Here is a 25,259-nt window from a genome sequence, read left to right on the forward strand (position 1 = left end):
CCACACAGTCGATCTCAGATCGATCATTTACATTCAAAACGTTTAACGCCATCGAGTCTGTCGAGTTCTTTCTAAGTAGAGGGTTAGGGGTCAGCGTGACAGTGAAACGAGAGTCCATGTTTCCTGAAACTAGTATTAGCTCCGCCTCTGTTGCGTTATTGGCTGTTCAGGTTGTGTAACGCTCAGACTTTGAGTGGCAGATTTACAGCTGTGAATGTTTCATCCCGCAGACGCGCAGCATCGACCCGCAGTGTCTGGAGCGTGGCGGCGGCAGGCTGGCCTGCGGCGGCGACCTCTGCATGGGCATGGAGCCCTTCATGGGTGACTTCCGGGGCTCCTGCTCGCCGGCCGAGTGCCTGGGCAGGACCAGCATCGGGCCGCTGAGCGAGAGCGACGAGGAGTGCCGCGAGGACGACGAAGGAGAGGAGGAAGCAGACGAGCGTGAGGCGGCGCAGCAGGCGGTGTTCGAGCGGGACTGTACAGAGCTGGACTTGAACTTAATAGAAGAAAACTGACGTATTTGTAAATGAAGGCTGTTCTCTGTTCTTTAGTTTTATTTTGAAATTATCTAACCCCCCCATCCCCACTTCCTGGACCGCCACCATCTCAACACTCGGCGCCTCCTTGACACCAATCAGCAAGGCTCTCAGGAACAACACCTTCTCTCATTGGACGAGCTGATCGACACGACAGTGATGATGTGGCTGCCGCCGTTAAACGCTCACCCGGAGCCTGAGGCGCCGACGCTCTGCCTCTGAGGCACAGAGTTTCCTTGCCTCAGGCCTTCAAGCGCCATGCCGCAGCAGCGTCCTGAAACAGCATCACCACGCCGACCCGAACCAGAACAGAACCCCGAGCTCATCTTCCTGAAACGTTCGAGTACGAAATGTGTCAGGTCACGTTCAGGAAACTAAAATATGGATCAGGTACCGAGGAGAAACATTTAGTCTGAAGGGTCTCGGGGTTAAAGGTTAAACTTTGCACTGTAGTGTTCAGCGCCACAGGGGGAGGGGTCATCACTTCCATCACACGAAAAAGAGCCAGAATAAAAAGCGAATACGTTTGTAAATATATTCAGAGTTCCACCGACTCTCCAGGAGAGCTGTGGTACCGCTGCTCCGCTGCAGCGTGAAAACATCGTCAAGGTCAGAATAAACAAACCGGGGTTCAATCTGCTCTGACCTCTGACCTTAGAGAAGAACGGGACGTAGACTGAGCGATATTTCATCCGTTCTGCTTCAGGCTCCGTTGTAAACACAGGTCGGCGTTTCACTTGGACGCCGTCCCGTTTCACAGAGGCGACGCTCAGCGACTCCGCGCTCGTTCCTGAGGCGCTGCCGTTTACAATCGAGCGTGTTCGCTTCATCGTGAAATCTGATGTCACACACACACCTGTCCGGTCACGTGACCTCGGCGTGGTGATGCGTTCAGGCTCCCGGCGGCTGTGCTGAGCGCCGGCAGCCACTGATGCTGTTGTTCACCTGAGTGTTCACAGATTCCTGCTGCACACACCCCAAAACCACTCCCCCCCCCCCCGTGTGTGTGTGTGTGTGTGTGTGTGCGTGTATTCATATCTTTGTGGGGACCGTCCCCTCGACTTTGAAGACATGTTTGAGACTCAGAACGTGGTTTTAGTGTCAGGGTTACAGTTCGGCTACGGTTAGAGAAAGCATTATGTCAGTTATGTCCCCACAAGTATATGAGTAACCGTGTGTGTGTGTTCTGGCACTGACGTCACAGTCCTGGTGGTCATGTGACTTGTATCCAGACAGTTTGAAGTTTCGGGCAAACAGGTTGAAGAAAGCGAGCTCGATCCACATGAAGGAGTGGACACGAGCTGATGCGAACAGACGTCGGCGTAATGACAAACACTTTGACACATTAGGCTAACACGGAGGGGGTGGGGCTTATAACCCACTCGGGGCCATAGACTCCCAGCTCACCTGTGTAAATCATTAGTATTATCAGGGGCCTCTTTGACCGACAGGTGCTGACATGCTGTGTGGGTAATTGTACTAACAGACCATCCAAGAAGCCCGAGCTCCAGTTTTTTGAGGAAGTTGTCAGGACAAAGTAAAGTACGTCTCTGATATTTGGAGTACACGTTGCCTCTTTTCCTTCTGTGTGACTGCTGGACTTTATGAAGGTTTGTCCCAGCAGGTGTAGCTGTTGGTGTACCAGTCGCACACGGTTGGTTTGGTTACAGGTGCAGTGTTATAGGTCAGCGAGAGTTTTCTGTGTTACAGCAATTACACATTTCTGTGAGTCTGGATTCAGTCTGGATGCTCAGAAACATCGTGCGCTGTGAACATGGAAACGCTGGCTGAAAAAGTGACTTTGCTCTCATTCTAACTTGAAACCCTCAAAAACACAACAAAAACAGTCCTCTGAGCGTCCACGTCATTCTTTACAGTTTTGTATGTGTCACGTTTTTGTGTCATGTGCCCCACAAAAGCTCAACGCAGTAACTATATGAGACTTGACTTTGTTATGTGTTACACGTACGTGACGCTGGGGGAGAAAACAAGTTAAAGCTAGTGTGTCCGCTCTTTACCGTTTCCATTATTTTGAAAAAACATCGTTTTGCTCCAAGATCTCAGTTAAACAGCTGCACTCCACCATAAACAACAAACTGTTAATGCTAAGCGCTAACTAGCCAAGCTTAGCAGAGCAGCAGTAGCCAGAGGAGTATCTGATAAAGTCATGTGGGTAAATTTAATGAAGTAAACTGAGGGAGTAATGCAGATGTTGTATTTATTTCAAAACACTGTGTAATATTTATTTATTTTGTTAGAGTGTAAGACTAAGGTTTAGTTTGGCTCAAACTTTAGCAATACTTTAGCTTGTGTAGTTACTGCGATCTGCCTTTAGGGGGCAGCGCTGCAATCTCATTAACAAATAGTTTTTTGTGGGTTTCAAACTCATCGATGATGAAATGCAAAGCTTCACTTTTTGTGACAGTTTGTACATTTTCGTGTCACATGTAATATCTGCTGGTGATTCTGTGTTAGCACTGATGAAGCCAGTATTTCAAATTTTCAACATATTCAGAAATACAGTCGTCTTCCTCTGATGCTTCATGTTTATGCCTTTAGCATGTTACCTTGGCATAAAAATATAGAAGCACAAGAATCTTAGAAAATGTTGGATGGGTTTCACTGAATTCTTTAAACCAACGACTCCCAAAGTCCAGAGTGCTGAGGCCCACTGCAAAACCACAAACTCACATGGGCCTCTAAAGGTTAAATCCTCATCCTAATAAAGTGACATGAGTGACGTATTACCTTGAAATAGCACTTAAAAACTTAAATAGCACACACTGTTGGCTGTACATTGTTAATGCTACTCAGGCATATCACAGTTTATGGCTAAGGTGTGGCACTGGGACACAAACTTTAATACAAGAGCTGTAAATTTAGGCGAAAGTAATGACTAATATCACAAAGAGCCTTTTATTATTATTGTTTATATGAATATGTTACTGTACACACTTGTGATTTTCAAACTGAATTTCAATTAATGATGCGGCCTGCCTACAATATCTTCATAGGCCACCAGGGGGCTCCAGTCTGCATTTTGGGAGTCACTGATTTAAACAATCATTATGAACTTGAATTTGCATTAAGAAATTGTGTTTATTCATTAAAGATGTTAGGGTATATTCATTGAAGATGATTAAATCACCTAACGATCATGAAAAACGCCTGTGACACGAGAATAAATTGGCAGAGGTACGCCAGGGTGCTACATGTTTAAATTAAAGTTGTGATAGGTGTCACTTAGAAAGTCCTGATCAGTGCTGAAGGTAAGAAAAAAACAAGGCTACAGGTTAATTTTCCCAAACTTGTGAAAGGAAAAACCCTAAATTCATACTGTGTCCCTGTAACACAATTAAACACAGTGTCCCCATTACACACATAGGAAAGCACACACACACACCCTTCCCGCCCGCCTCCTGGTTTGGTTCGTTTCTGTTGATTGGTCCATAACACTCAGCATAAGCCTTAAGTAAACATACTCTATTATTCTGTAAACATTAAAAAGAAAAAAGACGAAACTAACAGAGAACAAAAGGAAACGTGTACTGTAGCTGTTACATTTTTAGTCCTTCTGTTCATTTTCTGCTGTTTTTCTTAATATTTCTAATCTGATGTCTGAGCACGGCGAGACTGTCGTCATGAACGCATCGTGTTTGAAAAAAAATAAGTGAGAAAAGCTCCGTGACGAGGAGGAGGAGCCGTGTACAGAGTTAGCGAGAGTCTCGGACATCTCTTGTCTTTTAGAAAATGTTTTTTATTGTATGTGATTTCAAAAAAATGACGACATGGCAATTTGAAAAGCAGTTTGTGAATAAATTAAGTTTATTGAGAATTATTTTACAAAGAAAGGGGAAAAACTGGTGTCTCGTGTCTTTATTTGCTCACAGTCGCAGGTTAAAGGAGCACGCCGCCAGTTCATGGACGGTCCAGGAAGCACATGCAGGTTCAGTTCTTATTAAAAATGGGTTAACAGCAAATGTCAGGAAAATGTTGAAGGTTCTTTAACTTCAACTCAATCAGCAGCCAGATGTTTGGAGCTCAGACGGGTGTGTGTTCAGCCCTGACACAGAAAACGTGTGCCAGAGAAACCAGTTTAAAAGAACTACCAGTGCAGAGAACGGTGATGAAACCAGTATCTGGGCAAGGTGCGAATATCTAAGGACCGTTTAATAAAGTATTAGTGCGGGGGTGGGGGGATCAGCTCCATGTCGCCTCCGTCTGGCAGATAAAGCTGCACCAGGGAGACGGAGGCGCTTCGCTGTTCACGTGTAGGTGATGAGTCATCGCTGAAAGCTAAACTTGACAGTTTATTACAAACAGTGAAAAACGTCCCCGTAAAACTACAGACCAAAGACTGCTGGGAGGCTTCAGTTTTTCTCTGTGGGGGTGCTCTCTGAGGTGGAGGTGCCGCTCCCCTCTGCTCCAGCGCTGGAGGCGGAGGCGGTGACGGCCGGGGCTGAGGTGAAGCTGATGGGGACGATCCTCTCCTTCCCGTCGTTGGCGGGGTTCTCCCGCGGCGCCTGAATCTGCAGCTGGCCTCCCAACAGCGAGCAGGTGACGGCCTCGGGGTCGACGCCGTCCGGCAGGTCGAACTCCTGCCTGAACTCCTGGCACTTGTAGGTGTAGCAGCCCTTCCCGTCCTCCTGCTTCTTCTCCGTTCTGCCACTCACCCTCAGCTTGCGGCCCACCTGCTTCACCGACAGCTCCTCCGGGGAGAACTCCTTCGTGTCCAGGCTGAGGGCAAAGGTGGTGCCGTCCCTCCCCAGCTCCTGGAAGGCGATGGGCTTGAAGACCCCCGTGCAGGAGGATGTCTGATCGATCTCCTCAAAGATCTTCTGGTGCAGCCGCTCCATGAACTCGATGCTCTGCTTCATCTCCTGCATGTGACGGATCATCTCCCGCTCGATGTGGTAGAAAAGCGGCCGGGTCTCGGGCCACAGGCTGCGGACGGGCCAGTGCAGGTCCAGGAAAGGCGTCATGGCGGCGGGGGACATCTGGATGACACTGGGGCACAACATCCTGTTATCCTGGAGGTGGAGGTGGTGGTGCTGGTTTGTGACGAGCTGCTTCAGTCTCAAGTCTGTCTGCCTGATGGCCGTCCTCCCTGCTGTTTTTATACGCTGACCACCGCCCACATGCACCCACCCACGGAAAGTTCCAGCTACATTCCTGTGTGTGTGTGCGTTCACCTGCTGTATAAAGACCATGACTGAGTCCTGCAGCAGAAATAGAACAAAGCTGAGATGTGTTGGCATGTGGCAGCTGAACACACACACACACACACACGCCTGTATGTCTGTCTTTGTGGGGATTAATCATGACTCCCCACAAAAACAGGACATTTGAATAAAGGCTTATTTTCATGGGAAATAATATGGGAATAATCATTTTCATTATTTCTAATGAAAAACATAAAGAGGACCTAAAATTAGATATGGTGATAAGTCTTTGTACAAAAACAAACTCGCCCAGGAAAAGCGTCCAAACATGAGAAAAGTCGCGTGAAACAGTCCCAACATCAGACTGAAGTTTCTGTGTGTAATCGTCTGCTTTTATAGAGGCAAAAACAGTCCCCGTGTGAATACAAGGACCCAATTTTATGGGTTAGTCCTGACATGAGACTAAAGCTGGTATTTTATGAGAAGAGGATCCTCACTTGACAAGAAACGATATGAGGTAAAGTACACAGAGCTGTATGTCATAAGCAAAAATGATCAAGCTTGAACTGAGTAACGGTCGATGCAGCGTCACAGGGTCAAATGTCCTCAGAAAGTTTAAACCTGACACAGATAGATCACACACACACACAGGAAGTCGAGTTTCCACCAGGTCTGGAGACGTATGGTGTGTAACCCTGATCTGTCTGTAACCATACCTGGGTCCCCACTTTGCTGCTTTGTGAACACATGTATGTCCCCATAACACAAGGACACACTGTGTTGGTAAAACTGTAGTAAGGGTGCCGAGAAGCTGGACTCGGGGCCAGCATGGAGACGGGCAGCGGTCACGCTCTTTGTTCTTCAGCTCGGCTCTGCTGGCATTAGTGCAACTCCAGCTGTTTGGGGCTCACCTGGGAAGCGCCCGCTCTAACGTTTAATGACGCTGTACTGCGTTAATAACAGCTGCTGAGTTTCAGCCGCCTCTGTTCGTATTTCTGTTAAATGGATGTTTTTAAAGCGTCTCACAGTTTAAAACGCTGCTGAGTGACGTCAGCCTCCGCCTTTATCCTGTGAGCAGATCGCACTGAGCTGTCACCGCCATCATTTCTATTTTTGCCTGCATTTTTTCCGCTCCTCCCACCCTGCTGTTTCCCGGCCAATCACACGTCGACATGAACCTAATCACGTGTCAGCGCTTCAGCTGACACGTGGCGTTGAGCTCTTTGAATAGGACGTTTCCCGTATGCTCGCCGTGAGCGGGGGATTAGCTCAAATGGTAGAGCGCTCGCTTAGCATGCGAGAGGTAGCGGGATCGATGCCCGCATCCTCCACGTTTTCTTACTCCTCCGTGTTTTAGTCCCTGTGGATCTGTGCCGCCCTTTGGACTCTGACCCGCGCGTGGATTTCGGTTTGGTTGTGTTTAAGCTCAGGTACATTTTACATTAAAAACACTCTGGTGGGGTACATAAGACATGAGGTAATTAGCTCACTGCGTGGATAATTGTAACTGTGGGCTCACAGTCTGAAGCACCGCTGTTGCTGTGACTCAGCACTCTGTAAATAAAATTATGGGTAATTAAATATAACAACTTGTAAAATAAAATAAAGCTAAATTTAAAAAATATGGAAAAGTACCCAAAAAAGCAAATAAAGTATTATTTGAATATGAAAATAAAAGAATATATAATGGACGATGCAGTAATAAATACTGAAAATAAGCAGTTAATAAATAAATCCCCCCGCTGGCTCCTTCGGTTTTCTTGTACATTTATTCAGATGTTATATAAACACAGCAAATAAGAAGATTTCATGTATTCCTCAGTCACACACTTTCATTAAAAACAAGTCTAAATACAGGAAGAGGATTTGGTTTGCTGGCCTCAAACACTTCTTTGTGCTGTCCACTGGGGGGCGCTGTTCACCTGCAAACATTAGCTGGTGAACAGCTTGGCTCACAGCAGAAACAGTTCTTGTGACTTCTCCACCCTCCATCACAGTCAGAACATCTGATGAGAAATAAACCCGACACCACAAACCATGAAAAGATCTGCAGATCACGTTTCCCTCACCTGCCAGGCCCTGATGAGCGTTAGCAGCGGTAACCAGGTGAGGGTCACTTCAGGTATTCAGGTCAGTGAGTCACCTTTGCTAAGCTCACCTTTTTAAAGTTGTTTTTCCTCACGGTCATGTTTTTCTCTCTTCTTTTCTGTGTGTTTAATTCGCTGTATGTGGCGCTACCTGCTGGGTGTTATTCAGAGCCACACCTGTGGGGCCGACCAGCAGCCACGACCCGAAGACCCCCAAAGACAGCAGCTGAGACCAAAACCTCGTCAGGAAAAGTTTACGGAAGTTATATCATGCTGTTTATACTTCCTGTTTATCCAAGCTGGTACCTGGATGCTAACAGGTGAGCGGCTACTTCCTGGTGAAACTCTGCCCCCTGGTGGTGGGAGTGTACAAAAAGGCTTTGCACAGATTTCTGTTCCTCACCCAAAACAAAGCTTGTCTGTAGAGCGAGCTAATGTTCAATCAGAGCAGCAAACACTTGGAAACTGGAGAACATACAAAGACTTTCACACAATACTCGACTAAAAGTACTCAAGTATACTGCAGGCCGGTCCCTCCTATATGGACACGCCCCTTTAGCAAGAAAGCTCAAAGCACATCAGGAGTCGTCCTACTGGTCGTCATGGCGAACACATTTTAATTAGTCACTGCTTCAAGACGGCGTGGGCAGCTTCGATGACCGTGACGTGGCTCCTACCCCTCGCAGCAGGTGTGGTGCTGGTGGTGGTCGGAGCTCGGGCCACGTGGAGCGGGGGCAAGTGGGCGTGGTGGTCATGCTGACGCAGCAAAAGCTGCAGCTGTTCGTTCTCACGCCTCAGGTCCTTGCTGTGCTTCCTCAGAGCTTCACGCTGCAGCACAGCACTGCTGCAGCTCCGCCGCAGCTGCTGCAGTTCCGGGAACCTACAGACGTCCTGCAGACCGATGGACAGGTGAGCTGACAACTGTCTGCAGGCCATATTGTACCTGTGGGGGAGGAGCTTCCTGGCACTGTGCTTGTTTTAGAAGCTGCACACCCACCTGGGAGCTCGCTAAAGTTAAACTAAAAGGATACAGGTTGGGGAAGGCGGAGCCTACCTTTGCTGGCGTGTCCTGTTGGCACTCGTCTGTGCGTTGTGATGATGATGATGTCAGTAACGTGTCGTGTTGCGTCTCCAGCCGGTGGCAGATGTCCGCGGCCCGTAGAACCCTCTCGCCCTGAAACAGCGGAGCACACGGAGGGTGAGAAGCAGTTCCGACAGGTGATGCAGACAGGTGAGGCGGGCTTCACCTTGGTGACGACGGCCTGCAGGTTCTTGGCGGCGGCGTCACCCTGGACGGTGAGCTCGGTGAGCCTCTTCCTCGCCGCCGTGTGCGACTGGGTCAGGTGTTCCTGGAGTGCGTGAGACCTGCAGTTGAGCTCATGTATGGTGGCGGTCAGGTCCTCTTCCAGCGAGCTGTTTTCTGCCTTGTTGGAGATCATCTTCTCCCTCAGCCTGCGGACGGCGTCCTGACAGGAAGTGAGCGAGCACAGTGAGTGCGTGTTAAAACGAACACGTTTACAGTTTACACACAAACTCCTCCTTCAAACAGCTGCAGGCATCATATTAGGACTTAAGGTATTTATTAGGGGGCGTGGCCTGAACGACTGATAATTCGTTTCCAGGACTGTGTTTGGCTCACCCGGGTCAGCTGACTGTGGATGTGACACACCTGTGACACACCTGTACGTATGAGCTCAGCTCAGAGACAGGTGGAGGTGTTGTGAGCGCACTGACCTCCAGCTTCTTGGTGGTCTTCAAGTCTTCGCTGATCTTCTTCTGTTTGTCTGCGAGCTGCTTCTCGAGCTGCGTTACCTTGACGATACTTTTCTGCAGGTGCTCTAAGCTCGTCTGGGTGGCGTCACTCACCTCCTCCCTGCCCTCCAGAGCAGCCACCTGTGCACAGAGAGGGGGTCAGCGCAGCCGGACGGGCCTGAGAGGTAGAGGGAGACCACGGGCCGGCGCCATACCTGCTCCTCCAGAGAGCACGTGTACATCGCCAGCGTGTCCTCGAGCAGCATCCTGATGTCATTCATGGCGTCCGTGTTGTGCAACTCCGCCGTCAGGGTCAGCTCCTGCAGCTGGATCTCCTGCTGCTGAGACTGCTCCAACATCTGCTGCCTGAAACGCCACACAGGGTCAGAGGTCAACACAGCTCCACCGGCTTCAGGCCACCGGATCATGTGACTGACTTTAGCTCACAGGCTTGGAGGAGGCGCTGACGGCAGGTGAGCGAGCGGAGCATACGACTCACCTCTGAGAGCTGACGCTGGCGCTGACGTCCTCCAGGGCACGCTCCCACTGCTGCTGCAGACCCTGCAGCCGTGCGGCCTGCAGCGCCCACAGCGCCTCCATGTGGTGCAGGTGGAAGCGCTGCATGTGCGCCTCCTGGCGCTCCGTCTCCTGCACGTCGCCCACCAGCTTCTGCAACACAAACGGGCAGGAGTCTGGTCAGCGGGGTAAGACGAGTGTGGGAGGCGGGGTGAGCACAGGCGAGGGGCGGAGCACCTGGACGATGCTGTCCAGGTCGTCCAGCGTCCTCTCAAACGTCTGCTGGAGCACGATGATGTCATGGCGCAGCTCGGCATCCCTGGTCTGGCGGAGGATTGCCCTCCAGCCGTCGTGGAGCTTCAGCAGGTTCACAGCAGTGTTCCTCTGCTCCTTCTGCAGCTTGTCCTACAACGCACACATAAACGCACGCACACACACACACACACACACACACACACACACACACACACACACACACACACACACACACACACACACACACAGTGTGAGGCGTTCAACAAGAGCCAGCAGCAGAAAGTCAAAGAGGCCACGCCCCCTACAGTGATCCAGGTGTTCCCTCTGTGTCACCTTCAGGAACAGGCCGAGCGTCTCCTCCTTCTTCTTCTTCAGCTCCTCCTCAGCCTGAGCGCGCTGCTGCAGGTGCACCTGTCTCTCCTCGTCAGACTTCCCCACACTCTTCTTCATCTTCTTTGGCATGATGCCTCCTCGTCTCCTCGTCACGCTGAGAGGACAGCAGGTGGAGAAGGATGTTAGCTCCTACGGGTATTTGTGAGAAATAAGACCTGCAAACATGAGCTCATCGGGTTTAAGCTCCTCCTTTCAGAGTTACCACCTGACCCCAAACCAGCCTGTATATAAAAGATGGAAGTAGCCTCTGTCCTGTTAGCACGCCGGCTGCTGCACGTGTGGTGTTTCAGTCAGAAGGTTCAAGGTTCTTTATTTGTCACATGCATAGTTATACAAGTATAACACACAGTGAAATGTAGCCTGACACGCTCCTCGACATGTGCAAAAATGGGGGGGGTAGGAAGAAGAGGAGATGATGTTCTTCAGCAGCCTCTCAAACACCTTCATTACTACCGAGGTCAGTGCAACTGGCCGGTAATCGTTCAGGGATGAGGGTTTGCTGTTCTTGGGCACAGGGATGATGGTGGATCTTTTGAAGCATGTGGGGACCACAGACTTCTCCAGGGACTCGTTGAAGATGTAAGTGAACACACCTGCTAGCTGGTCAGCACAGCAGCGCAGCAGACGGCCGGTGATGCCGTCTGGCCCCGCCGCTTTCCTTGTGTTCACTCTCCTCAGTGCCGCAGTCCATCTTTACAGGAGTTCAGTGACTTTTTATCTCCCATCTTGAAGCTGTCCACGTCGTTAATAATTGGGGGTTTTAACATGCAACATGATGAGGAAGCTGAGGTTTTCTTAGCATCATGGACTCTTCATTTCCCACAGCATGTGTCCGGCCCCACTCACACCAAAGGACACTCTCTGGACCTCGTTTTATGTCGGACCATCCTCGTATCATTTTTAACCCGTCTATTTATTGGCCTCCTTCTCCTGTTCGTCATGTTTTTAGCTCGCGCACCTTAAATTCCTCTACGGCTGCTAACGTTTCTGATGTTTTTCATTTGTTCTGCCTGCTTCTAACGATGTTGATTTATTAACAAATGTTTTTAATAATTGTTGTCTTTCTATTTGAGATCATATTGGCCCCGTTAAAGCTACACTAGCCCTGTGTGAAAAGCCTCTCCCTGGACAAACGACAGCATTCGCTGTTTAAAGCGTGTCTGTCGTAAAGCGGAGCGTTTGTGGAGAAAAACTCGTTGACAGGTTCATCTCCTTCCCTAATCATGACTACAGGGCCCTGCACGGTGTAGCTCCAGCTTACATCGGTGAGCTTCTTCATCGCCCCAGCATGCGACCAGCTTGCTGGCTGTCCAGCACACAAGGCTAAAAACAGAAGGTGACAGAGCGTCAGTGGCTCCCTTTGATCTGTGGACTCGTCTCTTTTAAAAAGCAGTTAGAAACGTATCTGTTTAAACTTGCTTTTGGTTGATTTCGTTTGTTTGAGGTCGTGTGTCCATTTCTGCTTCTGTGAAGCACTTTGTGATCTTATCTTGAAAGGTGCTATATAAATAAAATTTTACTTTACTTTTACTCCACCTTCAGGTTTCTGTGCAGCCACACCACCATCGCCCTGGTAAAGAAGGCCAGCAGCAGCTGCACCTCCTCCGTGTCCTGAGGAAGAAGAACCTGGACCAGGAGCTGCTGCTGACCTTCTCCCCTCCTCGGTGGAGAGCGTGCTCCTCCTGCCTGCTGTTTGTACTCAGTGCTGGGTTTGGATTAATGATTTTCCAGAATCTCAGGTTAAAGCTCACAAAATTTCAGCAAACCAGAGCAGATTCTGCACAAAGACGTAAACACAAAGCGCACGTCAGCCGACAGCCGCAGATTGTGATGCGTCCGCGCTTCGTGTTTACGTCTTTTTTTGCGCTGGAGTCTGAGCTGCAGGTTTGTCTCTCAGACCAAAACTGACCGAACCAGCAGCAGAAGAAGATCCAAACGACACTTCACATAAACATCGTCATGAATTCACTTTGACTTTTGCTGCTTTCCTTCCAGCTCTTCAGTTTTTGTTCTACTGCAGAATATTTTAAGGTTATTTGCTATAAACAGCCAGGACAGGAAACTCTGCTTCATGTGTGTCTGTTTGATCCTGTTACTTTGACTCAAAGGCCTCTGCTGTGACGCTCACGCCTCGATGAAGTCTCACAGTGTCAGCTTCGCTTTCATAGACATAAAAATACTGATGGATGATCAGAATGATCGTATATGTGACTGAGGCCCAGCTCAGTCATTAACACCGCCCACAACACGACTGGCTGCCCCTGGAGGCCATCGACGGGTCCTCCTGTCTCAGGTAAACCCTCACAGGTGACCCCGCCCACACCTGCTTGCCACACTCAGGCTTCTGCAGTAAGTTTCTGTCCTGAGCGTCTCCGGCAGTTGGCGCCGTTGCTAGGCAACAGCAGCAGCGCGTGTCTGATGACAGCTCGTGGACCCTCGTTTCCAAATGTAATTATATTTAACTCAAAGCCAGCCGAGCGGCTCTTTGATCTGCACCGCGCGCAGTGACGTCGCCCCGGTTTCCCGTTAACGTGGGCGCAGGTGAAGGTCAGACACTTCCGGTCTTACCGTTCAGGAGAGCCGCTGCAGACCCGCGACTGTGACCTCCGCGTTTGCGATCCGTCACCATAGCAACGGCGTCAGCCGGGGTCACGTGACAGCCGTCAGCTGTTTGCAGATATTTCAACAGAAGAAGAATTTAAATTTAAGTTGTTCTAAAACCAAACGACCGGAAACAGCTGAAACACCCGAGTCTGAGCCGACGTCTGAATCAGAGGCGGAGCCAGACATTTGAAACACCCGGGGCTTAGCCCTAAAGGGTGGTATGCATGTGGGATTTTTTTGGGGGGGGGGGTTAGAAATGACTGAAAGATTAATTGGCTCTGTTTTGAGTTTTGTTCAAAAAAGAATGACTTCATAGAGGGAAAAATATATATCACATGTGCAGGACACCTTAGACTAGTTTTTTAATTAAGCAGCGAGGCAGAACAAAGTCGGGCTGTATCAAGACACGAGGACTAAACCCCGATTCAACCAGACCCAGAACTGATCCGGAATTAAAACAGGACTACAACAGTTCAAAATCAGGACTACTGAGAACTTAACCAAGACAGAACCAGAATCTGAACTAGATGATAGCAGCACTGAAAATCATCATAGACCTGCACTACACTTATTTTTTAATTCTACCAAAGTCCAATATTTAGATTGAGAAAAGTTTATATAATTATTTAGCCTTGTTGTGCAAACAAGCTGCATAACTTAATAAATATAGAATTTGAAAAATAACAAACCTAAAAAGAAACACGAGGTACGAGATACATGAGGACCTGTGATACGGTGATACTTTTGGCAAACAACCATGTGACTAACAGGTGTGTCTCACCTGCTCTTGTTCCCTCTCTGTGCTGACAATCATCAAATCTACAGTTGAAACCAGATATTTACTCTTCAGATAAAAACACTTTTTTAATTGTAACATCAAATCAGACTAAATGTTTATTTTTTAGATAAATATAAAAACATATTTGTTAACTTTAAGAGTAAAGAGAGAAACTGTCTGTATTTCTTAATTGTAAATGGCACCAAATTGTATTCAAACTGAGCCACACTTATGCAGCTCCACAGTTCTCTTCCTGCTGTTTTGTTTGACATCTCTTGATGTTCCCATGTCACAGAAACAGCCTCTGTGTTTTGCCTTATATGCATCCACAGCTGTGCCACCAGTTTACTCACATGGACTCTACGAACCAATCAGAAGCTTCTTCAGCTCAGAATGGAATCGTCTGCAGTTTCTTATTAATTAACAATAAACTTGGTATACAGGGAGTGCAGAATTATTAGGCAAATGAGTATTTTGTCCACATCGTCCTCTTCATGCATGTTGTCTTACTCCAAGCTGTATAGGCTCGAAAGCCTACTACCAATTAAGCATATTAGGTGATGTGCATCTCTGTAATGAGAAGGGGTGTGGTCTAATGACATCAACACCCTATATCAGGTGTGCATAATTATTAGGCAACGTCCTTTCCTTTGGCAAAATGGGTCAAAAGAAGGACTTGACAGGCTCAGAAAAGTCAAAAATAGTGAGATATCTTGCAGAGGGATGCAGCAGTCTCAAAATTGCAAAGCTTCTGAAGCGTGATCATCGAACAATCAAGCGTTTCATTCAAAATAGTCAACAGGGTCGCAAGAAGCGTGTGGAAAAACCAAGGCGCAAAATAACTGCCCATGAACTGAGAAAAGTCAAGCGTGCAGCTGCCAAGATGCCACTTGCCACCAGTTTGGCCATATTTCAGAGCTGCAACATCACTGGAGTGCCCAAAAGCACAAGGTGTGCAATACTCCTTCCCAAATCAAAACCCTGGATTAACGGAGATGTCCGCGCGGCACTGGCGGCACGGAGCACCGCCTTTGCCTCCGCGAACACATCGGACTACAAACACGCACATTACCAACTCCGGAAGACGATCAAAGCAGCCAAACGTGAGTACAGGGACAGGGTGGAGCAACAGTTTGACAACCCTCGGAGTATGTGGCAGGGACTAAACACGATCACAGACTTTAGAGGGAAAACCAGCACACCGCAGACCACAGCCTCTCTGTGTGAGGATCTAAACGTATTCTACGCTAGATTCGACACAGCGAACACCATGAGACCGGACAGTGTGCGCACCGCGGATGACGTCAGTGCGCACACTGTGTCTGAGGAGGATGTGCGGAGGTGCTTCAGGAAGGTGAACGCACGCAAAGCTACTGGTCCGGACGGGATTCCCGGCCGCGTCCTCAGGTCATGCGCGGCTCAGCTGGCTGGAGTGTTCACGCACATCTTCAACCTTTCCCTCTCTCTGTCTGTAGTCCCAGCCTGCTTCAAAATGGCCACCATCGTCCCTGTACCCAAATCCTCCACCATCTCCTCATTGAACGACTGGCGACCTGTAGCCCTGACCCCCATCGTAAGCAAATGCTTCGAGAAGCTGGTCAGGGACTTCATCTGCTCTGCACTACCCGACTCACTGGACCCTCTACAGTTTGCATACCGCCACAACAGGTCCACTGATGATGCCATAGCCCTGACACTACACACTGCCCTGTCACACCTGGAGAAGAGAGACACGTATGTGAGGATGCTGTTTGTAGATTACAGCTCAGCATTCAATACCATCGTTCCCTCGAAGCTGGACAGGAAACTGCAGGATCTAGGACTGAGCAGCTCCCTCTGCAGCTGGATCCTTAGCTTCCTGTCTGACAGACGCCAGGTGGTCAGACTGGGCAGCATCACCTCATCCCCCATCACACTGAACACTGGTGCTCCACAGGGGTGTGTACTGAGCCCTCTCCTGTACTCACTCTACACCTACGACTGCACAGCCACTAACAGCTCCAACATCATTGTGAAGTTTGCGGACGACACTACAGTGGTGGGTCTTATCACCAACGGTGATGAGACGGCTTACAGGGAGGAGGTCAGCGCCCTGACCCACTGGTGTCAAGACAACCATCTCACCCTCAACGTCGCAAAGACAAAGGAGTTGATAGTGGACTTCCGGAGGTGCAGAGAAGTACACACCCCCATCACCATCAACGGCGCTGCTGTGGAGAGAGTGAGCAGCTTCCGGTTCCTTGGTGTACACCTGGCTGAGGATCTTACGTGGTCAGTACACACAAACAAAACAGTGAAGAAGGCGCAGCAGCGCCTCTTCTTTCTCAGGAGACTGAAAAGATTCGGCATGAGCCCCCGCATCCTCAGGACCTTCTATCACTGTGCCATTGAGAGCATCCTCACTGGATGCATCACCACCTGGTATGGCAACAGCACCGCCTACAACTGCAAAGCTCTCCAGCGAGTAGTGCGGTGCTCTGAACGGATAATTGGAGGTGAGCTTCCCTCCCTCCAAGACATCTACAGGAAGCGCTGCCTGAGGAAAGCGGGGAGGATCATCAAGGACTCCAGTCACCCCAGCCATAAACTGTTCAGACTGCTTCCATCAGGAAGGAGGTTCTGCAGCATCCGGTCCCGTACCAGCAGACTGAGAGACAGCTTCTTCCATCAGGCCATCAGACTGCTGAACACGTCATAGTCACCTCAGCTTCACTACTGGAACTTCAACATTATGCACTCCATACTGTACAGTAATGCCACTGTTTTGCACATATTCAACTCTGTATATTTTATATATTTTATTTATTGTTTACTCTATTTAATTTGTAAAATATGTGTACACACACACACACACACACACACACACACACACACACACACACACACACACACACACACACACACACACACACACACGTAGAAAAACATTTAGTATACACATCCAGAAATGCATATACTATTATATATTGTACATATATTTATTAGTTTCAGATGTAGCCATTCTTGTATTTTTGCTTGTTTACATTCTTGTATTTTGCACAACTCTGTTGCTTGTGAAGCTCGCACACAAGAATTTCACTCACATGTGCTGTACCAATGTACCTGCACATGTGATGTGACAATAAAAGTGATTTGATTTGACTCAGAGACATGGCCAAGGTAAAAAAGGCTGAAAGACGACCACCACTGAACAAGACACACAAGCTGAAACGTCAAGACTGGGCCAAGAAATATCTCAAGACTGGTTTTTCTAAGGTTTTATGGACTGATGAAATGAGAGTGAGTCTTGATGGGCCAGTCTCTGTGCCTGACAGCAGCAGCGCCGTGACGAGTCCTCCTCACACCGCGCTGCCGTCCATCCAGAGTAAAGATCAGCTGATGATCCCCTGACCAGTCTCAGCTCTGTAGAAGGACATCAGGTCAACATTTCCTATTCTAGAGAAACTCAAACACAGATTCAATCAGTGGCTCTTTAGAGATCTGTCGTTAAAAGGCAGAGTATGAATAACTGAAGCAGAAGGTTGCACCTTGATAAAAAACTCATAAACGAGGTTGATAAGTTACTTTTCAACTTTATCTGGAAAAATAGGACACGGCATTAAAAACAGTTCTTATGAACTCTGTCAACGCTTAATGTGTTAATTTAAACACTTTAAATAACACATTCAAAATAAATTGGTTAAAGAATCGAATTATCTTCCATTTGGAAAACTATACCTGTGTTCATGCTAAGTTAAGTTCATGCAATCACACCACCACACAGTACTGACCCACACATACAGTTCTTACACACACTGGACTTTCTGGACTTTGGTTTTGCACAACACTGGTCACTATATTCTTCATTTCCGGTTAATACTTGTACAGCTGCTGTTATTGTGTATATATTTATTTATATTTAGATTTCTTCATACATTCTTATATAGTTCTATATTGTGTATTTTGTTGTACAGTTATTTTATTTTCAACTTTAATTTATATATTTTATCTTATTCTTCCCAGTTAAATTTACCCTTCATTCTAATTTGTGTTGTACAGTTATTTCATTTTTAACCTTAATTTATATTTTATTCCTTCCTAGTTAAATTTACCCTTTTTAATTTTTCATATTTATTTCCTATCTTATTCATAGCCTTTTCCTTTTTTGTTTTCTTTAGGTCACGAGCAGTTGTCCAAGCATTTCACTACATATCGTACTGTGTATGACTGTGTACGTGACAAATAAAATTTGAATTTTGAAATTTGAAGTTAGGTGAATTTTTCCTTACTTGTAATTTTGATAAAATCCCTTTAAAAATCTCTGCTGTTCATCGTCGAGCTTTTTTAGCACGGACTCTTGTTTACAAGCATAACTTTAGTCCACACAGTTATTATGTCTGGAATAACGTTGGTTTGGGAATAACATTGTTTTAGTCAACCAGCTTTGCTCCTGTGAAGAATTTTGTTTACATTTCAGTTTAGCTATAAGTCGTCATGATTATACAAAAGTATTTGGCCTGATACCATCAGGGGTTTGTATGCTGTTTAAGAATCAACCTAATATCACTTCACTCCCATACAAACATACAAACTTTTGTTGGCAAGATTTGCTTTTCTAAGCAACCTAAAGACAACAATAAATCGATCAGAGCTTTATTTCAGAGTACCATAACCACGCTACCATGTGTCATTTTTTTCTGATGGTATCATGTGGAACGAAGTTTGGAGACTCCCTAATCAGTTTTTAATTACCAACAAAATGAAAGATATTTCTTATAAATGAATACACAGAATTTATTCTTCTAAAGATGATCTTCAAAGCAAATTCAGATTAGACATTGATACGAGCTGCAGCGTTTGTAAAACCAAGGAATCTACTGCACATCTTTTTGGTTTTGTAACCTTGTGCAAGATTTCTGGCAGAGTTTGTGTTTTTATCTCAGAAAATGTATTTAAAGGATTTGTACTGTTTTGGAAATATGTTTTGTTTATTCTGCACAAAAACCAAAAACAATCCAACTTTGATAACAGATTTTTGGTTAACTTGTTACTTTTAATGGCTAAATTTCATATTCACAAGTCCACATGTTTAGGAAGACATCTCTCTTTTTATGTATTCTCCTTTGAACTTGTAGAGTATCTTAACTCAGTTAAGAACTCCACGAACCCAAAGCTATAAAACGATTGGTGTTTGTGAAAAAATCAAGATCTTTCAGTCACTTTGTTCTTTGGCTTGATCAGTTTCCCCCTAACATATTTATATTGTTGTTTCTGAATACTGTTCTTGTACTTGTTTATCTATGCATACATGCATTTTGTAAGTACAACACCATTATTGTGGTACTGTTTAAATCCATTTTGTATTGTACTGATGTTTAAATAAAGGTTTGAGGAAAAATAGAAGGAGGACATCAGGAAATAAAGTCTCTGCTGTGTTCACCCCCACGACGTGTCCTCTTGCATGTCCGTCACCATCGTCACTGATGTAAAGTGGTTTAATGTTACTTTTTTCCTGAAAGCCACGACCGTCTCCTTGGTCGTGGTTGTGTTGAGGACGGGGGCGACTGTAGCCCATTTTGGAGGTGCTTCAGCCCCAAAGTGAATCAAAGCACCCCCACAGATTTCTTACTTTTTTTGACAATATTTGCTGTTTGTGTGACACACTACTAAAAATATAAAAAGCATACAGTACTTTACTTGTTTGAGACGTAACATTTTAACAACAAAAGTATAGAAATCCCCCCGCCTCCCAAAGTGGTTTGTTCCAGCTCCCCCCTGCTCTGGCTCTAGCGCTCTGTCTGCCAGAGCGATGGTGGCTGAGACGCAGCGGAGCAGAGGTGGAAGTGTCTGGCTTAAAACAGGACATGTTGGCTGCATTTAACCTTCAGTTACTCTTTATATAGTTGGTAGGAAAAACATTACACCAGGTAACCTGCAGTGTTGAAAACGTGTTTTCTGACGATGTTTGCTGCCCTACAATCCGTCCTGCTCTGTAAAATCAGCCACATCTGACCGTCCTGTTGCTCCCATTGAAATGTTTACAGCCTGTTTAAAATCTAAGACTTATAATTGTCCGTAGCTGCTGTTGTTACCACCGTCCTGTTAGAAATGGATGCTAACTGACCTGGTGTGTGTGTGTGTGTGTGTGTGTGTGTGTGTGTGTGTGTGTGTGTGTGTGTGTGTGTGTGTGTGTGTGTGTGTGTGTACAGACAGCCAGGTTCATAATGGATATGAGGAAGTTTTTTCAAAAAAGGAGCCACGTCAGGTAAAAGTGTAAAATCAAATGATCCATCAATCAGGAATAATGTTGGATCAGTGTTTCAATGTTTATCTTTTATTAGATGTTCGTGTGGTTTGGTTATTTGCCTTTTGGTTGAAAGTACACTGAGAGGACTTTTTATTAGTGATCTTAATAGTATTTTTTCATATTAATGTAATTTTTCATCTAATTGAATCTATTTGTGTATGATTGTCAGTCCAAAGAGGGAACGTGAGGAGAAAGTACGAGGTGAGGAAGAAGCAGGTAAGCTAACAGACAGGGAGCAGTGACAGGCAGAAACTGTTAACCTGACAAAGAGGAAAACCTGATTTTACTCACAGTCTGGAAGTTGTGTCCTCCCTGTATTAAAGCTGCTAAACAGAATCTGCTAAACAAACTGGGCTGAAACATTTTGACCCTCTTTAACAACATCCCAACATAACATTATCATTGATCGGGGAGAGTAAAATTAATGATATATTTTTATGTGGTTCAGCCACAGCTTTACTGAAACCTCTGTAAAGCTGTAAAGAGAAGCAGATGCTCTGTTTCTACAAATGTTTTAAGCTTGTTTCAAAGATTCTGTACTGCAGCTTTAAATGTTTTCCAAAAGCACACACACACTTATCAGTGATTCTCACACTTGTTACAGTGTGGACCACCTGATAAAAGGTCAAGCTCTCCCAAGCACCACTATGAAAGCATGAAAGTCATAAAAGATTTTTTCATGCATGGTATACATTCTACCACAGGCTGTTGCCTCCAGTTTTATAGTTTTTATTAATATTTTGTAATAATTTCTTCTGTTTCGGGAGTGTTTTTATGTATCTGTATTATATTACACACACACACACACACATTAAAAGTGAATCTCGGTCCAAAAAATGCTCTCAGTTTACTTTTCACTCACTGTGAGCATCATTCATTATTCTCCCAGTAATGAAGGTTAGGATATGTATTTTTATTTTTATTCCAATCCATTCTTCTTTTGCAGCATTTAAATAACCTTGATCAGATTTGATGGTTTTGTTACAGACTTTAAAAAAGTGTTTTTCTTTTCTTTCACAAATGTGGATTAAATTGTGTTAAAATGTGCAAAGCAGTGATGTCATGTTTTGTGACGAGGACCCAGGCACAGAGAGACTTGATGAATTTAAGAATCTTATGATTTAATAAAGAAATTTGCAGACTTGCACAGAGATGGTAAAATTATGATGACTGATAACAGAGACGAAGACAACAGACGGTGAGGACAGGGAGGAGCAGGGGTTTAAATGCACCGAGGAGACATTCAGAGACAACTCGGGACCACATTTAAGGACGCAGGGACTGACAGAGACGGGGAAGACGTCTTATCGTGATGTGTAAAGTTTATCTTGCCTGGCTGGGCAGCTCTCTGGGTGCTCAGCACCCCCAAAGCTCTGATCCTAGAATCGCCCCCGGTTAAGGAGCAGGTTGCTGTCCCTGCACCACGCCTTCAGCCGCTCCACCTCGTCCCTGTCGGCAGACTCGTCCCCCACCCCACACAGGTGTGCTCGTCACTCAGCCCTGGGGAGAGCAGTGCTAACAGAACTGCTAACATAGGCTGTGTAACTGAGGTGGTGACTCTACCTGTACACCCACTTGTTTATTCCTGCTCCTCCTCTCTCAGCCTGTGTGCTGTCATTAAAGCTTAAATGTAACAGTGAGGCAAAGCTTACAGACCAATCAGAGGCTGCTGCTGCACAGGTAACATCCCTTAGACCTCACCTGGATGTGGAGCTGTGAATGTGACCGGACATCTTTCACAGACTGGAACAATGATGCTCAGGTGACCCGGTGGCGCTCGCTGACATTTCATTACTTTCAGGTTCAGTGAGTTTAAACCTGCAGCAGCAACACCGGCCGTTTATTAAAGACAGACCTGCTCCTGGAGAAGCCACGCCTCCCTGTGAACACTCTGTGACATCATCAACACCCATCCTTGACACCTGAGTTCATCCTCACCTGTGCCTGCTGTTCTGTACTGATGGGCAAAGTTAAGTGGCAAACCGTCATACCTACTTAAACTTGTGCTGGAATTACTCTGTGACAGCAGGAATGTGCATGAACTACTTACGGTAGGACGGTTTGTTCTCCTGCCACGCTCCTCTTAGAAGTCTCAGATGTGGAGATGTTTTTTCTACTGTGACTCTAATGACTGCCGGTGTGCCTTTGGGCCTCAGCAGGTGAGGGCTGTGGTTGTTTTTACTGAACGTTGTATTGTGTTTGTACAAAAATAAATGTAAGCTCGGAGACCGGAAGTGCTTCGGACACAGCTCAGGTGTGTGCTGGAGCCCTGCTGGCGGCCAGCGGAACTGCAGCTGCTGCGTTTCCCTATACGGAGCTGTTCCTAATGTTCTGTCCGTTCCTCGTACATGGAGCGCTGTTGTCGCACGTGCCGGTTTGTTTTCACGCTGTTCCCGGCCGTGCACGCGGGTGAGAGCGGCTCGGGGCCGCGCTCACAGGAAACCACCCAAATAAGGTAGGAGGAAGTGATGACGCGGCTGGATGCGCTCCACGTGACCTCGAGCCCTCAAACACAGCGCGGAGCCGTGACGTGTCTCCGGGGTTTCCGGCCATGGCGTCTGGCCGCGCGCCGCGTTTCGGGCTCGGTCCGGCGGGTACGCGGCCAGGCCGAGCCCCGGACCGGGCCGAACCGTGTTCGCTCCTGAAAGCGCGGGACAAGGGGCGCCGGGACCGCGGACGGCCGCGGGAGCACGCGCCCCGTTCGGACCAAATATGGGCTTCCGACCCGCCATATTTGGGAATCTACGTCACGCAGGAGTCTTTATAAAGGCGGGAATCCTCCGAGAGGACCTGACAGCACCGAGTTCAGGCTGTGCGCTCGCGACAGCCAGAAACAAACAGCTGATGTTGTTTACATCCTCTGATGACGCAGCGGTCTCACCTGCGCCGGTGACCCTCCGGTAGAGTCTCATCTCCAGCGTTGGCGTCCCGCGAGCGGCAGCTTCCGCCCGGAAGGAGCGCCTCTCCGCGGGGCTCAGCAGCGAAGGAGCTCCGGGAGCCGAGGAGCTCCCCCCGCAGGGACATGGCGGCCACAAGGGCTCTGCTGCCGGAGCCGCTACCCGGTCTACCGCCGCCGCTGTCTCCACTGGACGGATACCCGAAGCTGGAGGACTTGCAGATGCTGCTGCTGGCCGCCTCCGGGGCCGAGGGAGCCGGGCAGCTGAGCGGAGAATCCGGAGAGTACGGAGGTGAGGAGCCGGTCACCCGTTTATCTGTGTCGCACGCGTGCGCGCGCATGCTGCAGCTCGCATTACAGACTGCAAAGTTGCACGAGAGAGTGTTTTATTGTGATTTAAATGTTTGTCAGTAAAGCTGAGCTCGTGCTCACCTGTGGCTCACACCTGCAGCTGTGTGAGCCACAGGTGCGCTTTCCCTGCACCATGGCAGAGCTCATGGACCAATCAGGCCACCGTACGGAGGTCAAAGGGTGCTTCCTAATGAACCAATAAATAAGACTCCCAAGTGTGCTGTGATGTGTTCTCACCCGTGCGCCTCCTTCTTCCCCTCAGATTCCCTCTCGGACCTCCCAGACCTACAGAGCCTCCTCCCACTGACGCCCCGCCTGCCCTCGCTGGCGTACAGCGGCCGCTTCTCCTTTGAGCCGTCTGTGTCGACCTGTGGCGGCAATAATCTGTGGGCGGAGTCTCTCCTAAGCCTGTTGGTCGGCGTGGCGGCTCCGCCCACTGCCTCCAGCCTTCCTGTGTCTTCATCGTCAGTGACATCATCATCGCCATCCCATTCGACCATCAGTTCCATCCAGGTGACCTGCGGCTCTGCTGAAATCACCTCTGTCTTCTCGGCGATACCGACCTACACCTCAGCCGGCGCCGAGCCGCTCCTCCCGGCCACAGACTGTCAGCCAGCCCCTCTGGCCTTCTCGCCGCAGCAGGGTCCGCCTCCCGCCTACACCGCCGCTGCTGCGTCCCGTCTCGGCCTGCAGCCGTCCTCGCTGGTGACGATGTTGCCAGACTACCTTCTGCCGCAGCAGTCGGATGCCGAGCCCGGCGTAAACGTGGATCAGAAGCCGCCACCGCTCACGCCACTCTCCACCATCAAAGCCTTCTCCTCGCAGATCCAGATCCAGCCTCCTGGCCCCGCCTACAACGCGCAGCTCACCAAATCTGGCAGACCCAGGAAGTTTGCCGCTGGCCGCCAGTGCAAAACGCCGCCTCACGAGCGGCCATACGCCTGCCCCGCTGAAGGCTGCGACCGCCGCTTCTCCCGCTCCGACGAGGTGACGCGCCACGTGCGCGTGCACACGGGTCAGAAGCCGTTCCAGTGCCGCATCTGCATGCGCAGCTTCAGCCGCAGCGACCACCTGACCACGCACATCCGCACTCACACCGGCGAGAAGCCGTTTGCTTGCGCTGAGTGCGGACGTAAGTTCGCCCGCAGCGATGAGCGCAAGAGGCACGCCAAGATCCACCAGAGGCAGCGCGAGCGCAAAAACAACAGTAACTCTGCCTCCACCGCCACCATCACCACACCCCCCACATACTCCTCCCCCGCACACAGCTCCTCCCCCTGCTTCACCTCCTCCTCCTCGTTGTCACACATCTACAGCTCCTCGCCGTCCCCCCACCTCTACTCCCCCTCCTGCTCCTCACCGATGGCGAGCCCCCAGGCAGAGCTGCCCTCCCCCCACAGCTCCAGCATGTGTTGACCTTTGACCTCAGGCTGACAGCATCGGACTGCAGAAATGTTTACCGTGCGGGGTCAAAGGTCGCCTCGTGGTGTAAATATGAATCCCGTAGTTTGTACATATTGTTTACACGCATGTTGGTGAACATGTGTTCACGTGCTCCGCCTACTGAGTAGGCCTGTATGTTTACATTTTCTACTCCACCTGTTTCCTCTCAAAGAGCTTCAACAATAAAAGTCTGAACCCTG

General features: G+C 48.2%; 4 protein-coding genes and 1 long non-coding RNA gene across 6 annotated transcripts in view; 3 read left to right on the forward strand and 2 right to left on the reverse strand.

The window, feature by feature from the left end:
• The window catches only part of fam53c (family with sequence similarity 53 member C), a 12,540-nt gene extending 10,172 nt beyond the window's left edge, over positions 1 to 2,368 (forward strand). For both annotated transcript variants that reach the window (XM_082548191.1, XM_082548190.1), the window contains exon 4: positions 231 to 2,368. In XM_082548191.1, coding sequence (XP_082404317.1) covers positions 231 to 515 — 285 coding nt within the window. In that variant the 3' untranslated portion in view covers positions 516 to 2,368. The remainder of the gene's footprint in view (positions 1 to 230) is intronic.
• Positions 2,369 to 4,340: 1,972 nt separating this feature from the next.
• Positions 4,341 to 5,689, reverse strand: LOC309715258 (heat shock protein beta-11-like). Its single transcript, XM_082548236.1, has one exon. It carries the CDS (start codon positions 5,555 to 5,557, stop codon positions 4,907 to 4,909), a length of 651 nt encoding a protein of 216 aa, XP_082404362.1. The 5' UTR covers positions 5,558 to 5,689; the 3' UTR covers positions 4,341 to 4,906.
• Positions 5,690 to 7,448: 1,759 nt separating this feature from the next.
• Positions 7,449 to 13,519, reverse strand: drc2 (dynein regulatory complex subunit 2). Its single transcript, XM_082548307.1, is given in 11 exon segments — positions 7,449 to 7,704; positions 8,463 to 8,676; positions 8,840 to 8,959; positions 9,033 to 9,251; positions 9,520 to 9,678; positions 9,753 to 9,903; positions 10,037 to 10,206; positions 10,291 to 10,458; positions 10,642 to 10,789; positions 10,791 to 10,830; positions 13,270 to 13,519. Coding segments are annotated over 11 exon segments (1,638 nt in total). The 5' UTR covers positions 13,331 to 13,519; the 3' UTR covers positions 7,449 to 7,516.
• LOC309715297 lies at positions 7,860 to 12,768 on the forward strand. Its single transcript, XR_014279175.1, has 2 exons — positions 7,860 to 8,105; positions 12,244 to 12,768. It is a non-coding gene; the product is annotated as an uncharacterized lncRNA (long non-coding RNA).
• A 9,644-nt stretch (positions 13,520 to 23,163) lies between the features above and the next one.
• Positions 23,164 to 25,259, forward strand: LOC309715228 (early growth response protein 1-B-like). Its single transcript, XM_082548188.1, has 2 exons — positions 23,164 to 23,557; positions 23,879 to 25,259. The coding sequence occupies exons 1-2, from the start codon at positions 23,392 to 23,394 to the stop codon at positions 25,030 to 25,032; spliced, it is 1,320 nt and encodes a 439-aa protein (XP_082404314.1). The 5' UTR covers positions 23,164 to 23,391; the 3' UTR covers positions 25,033 to 25,259.

Source organism: Aulonocara stuartgranti (genome assembly GCF_965226115.1).
Source record: "Aulonocara stuartgranti genome assembly, chromosome: 10".
Taxonomy (NCBI): Eukaryota; Metazoa; Chordata; class Actinopteri; order Cichliformes; family Cichlidae; genus Aulonocara; species Aulonocara stuartgranti.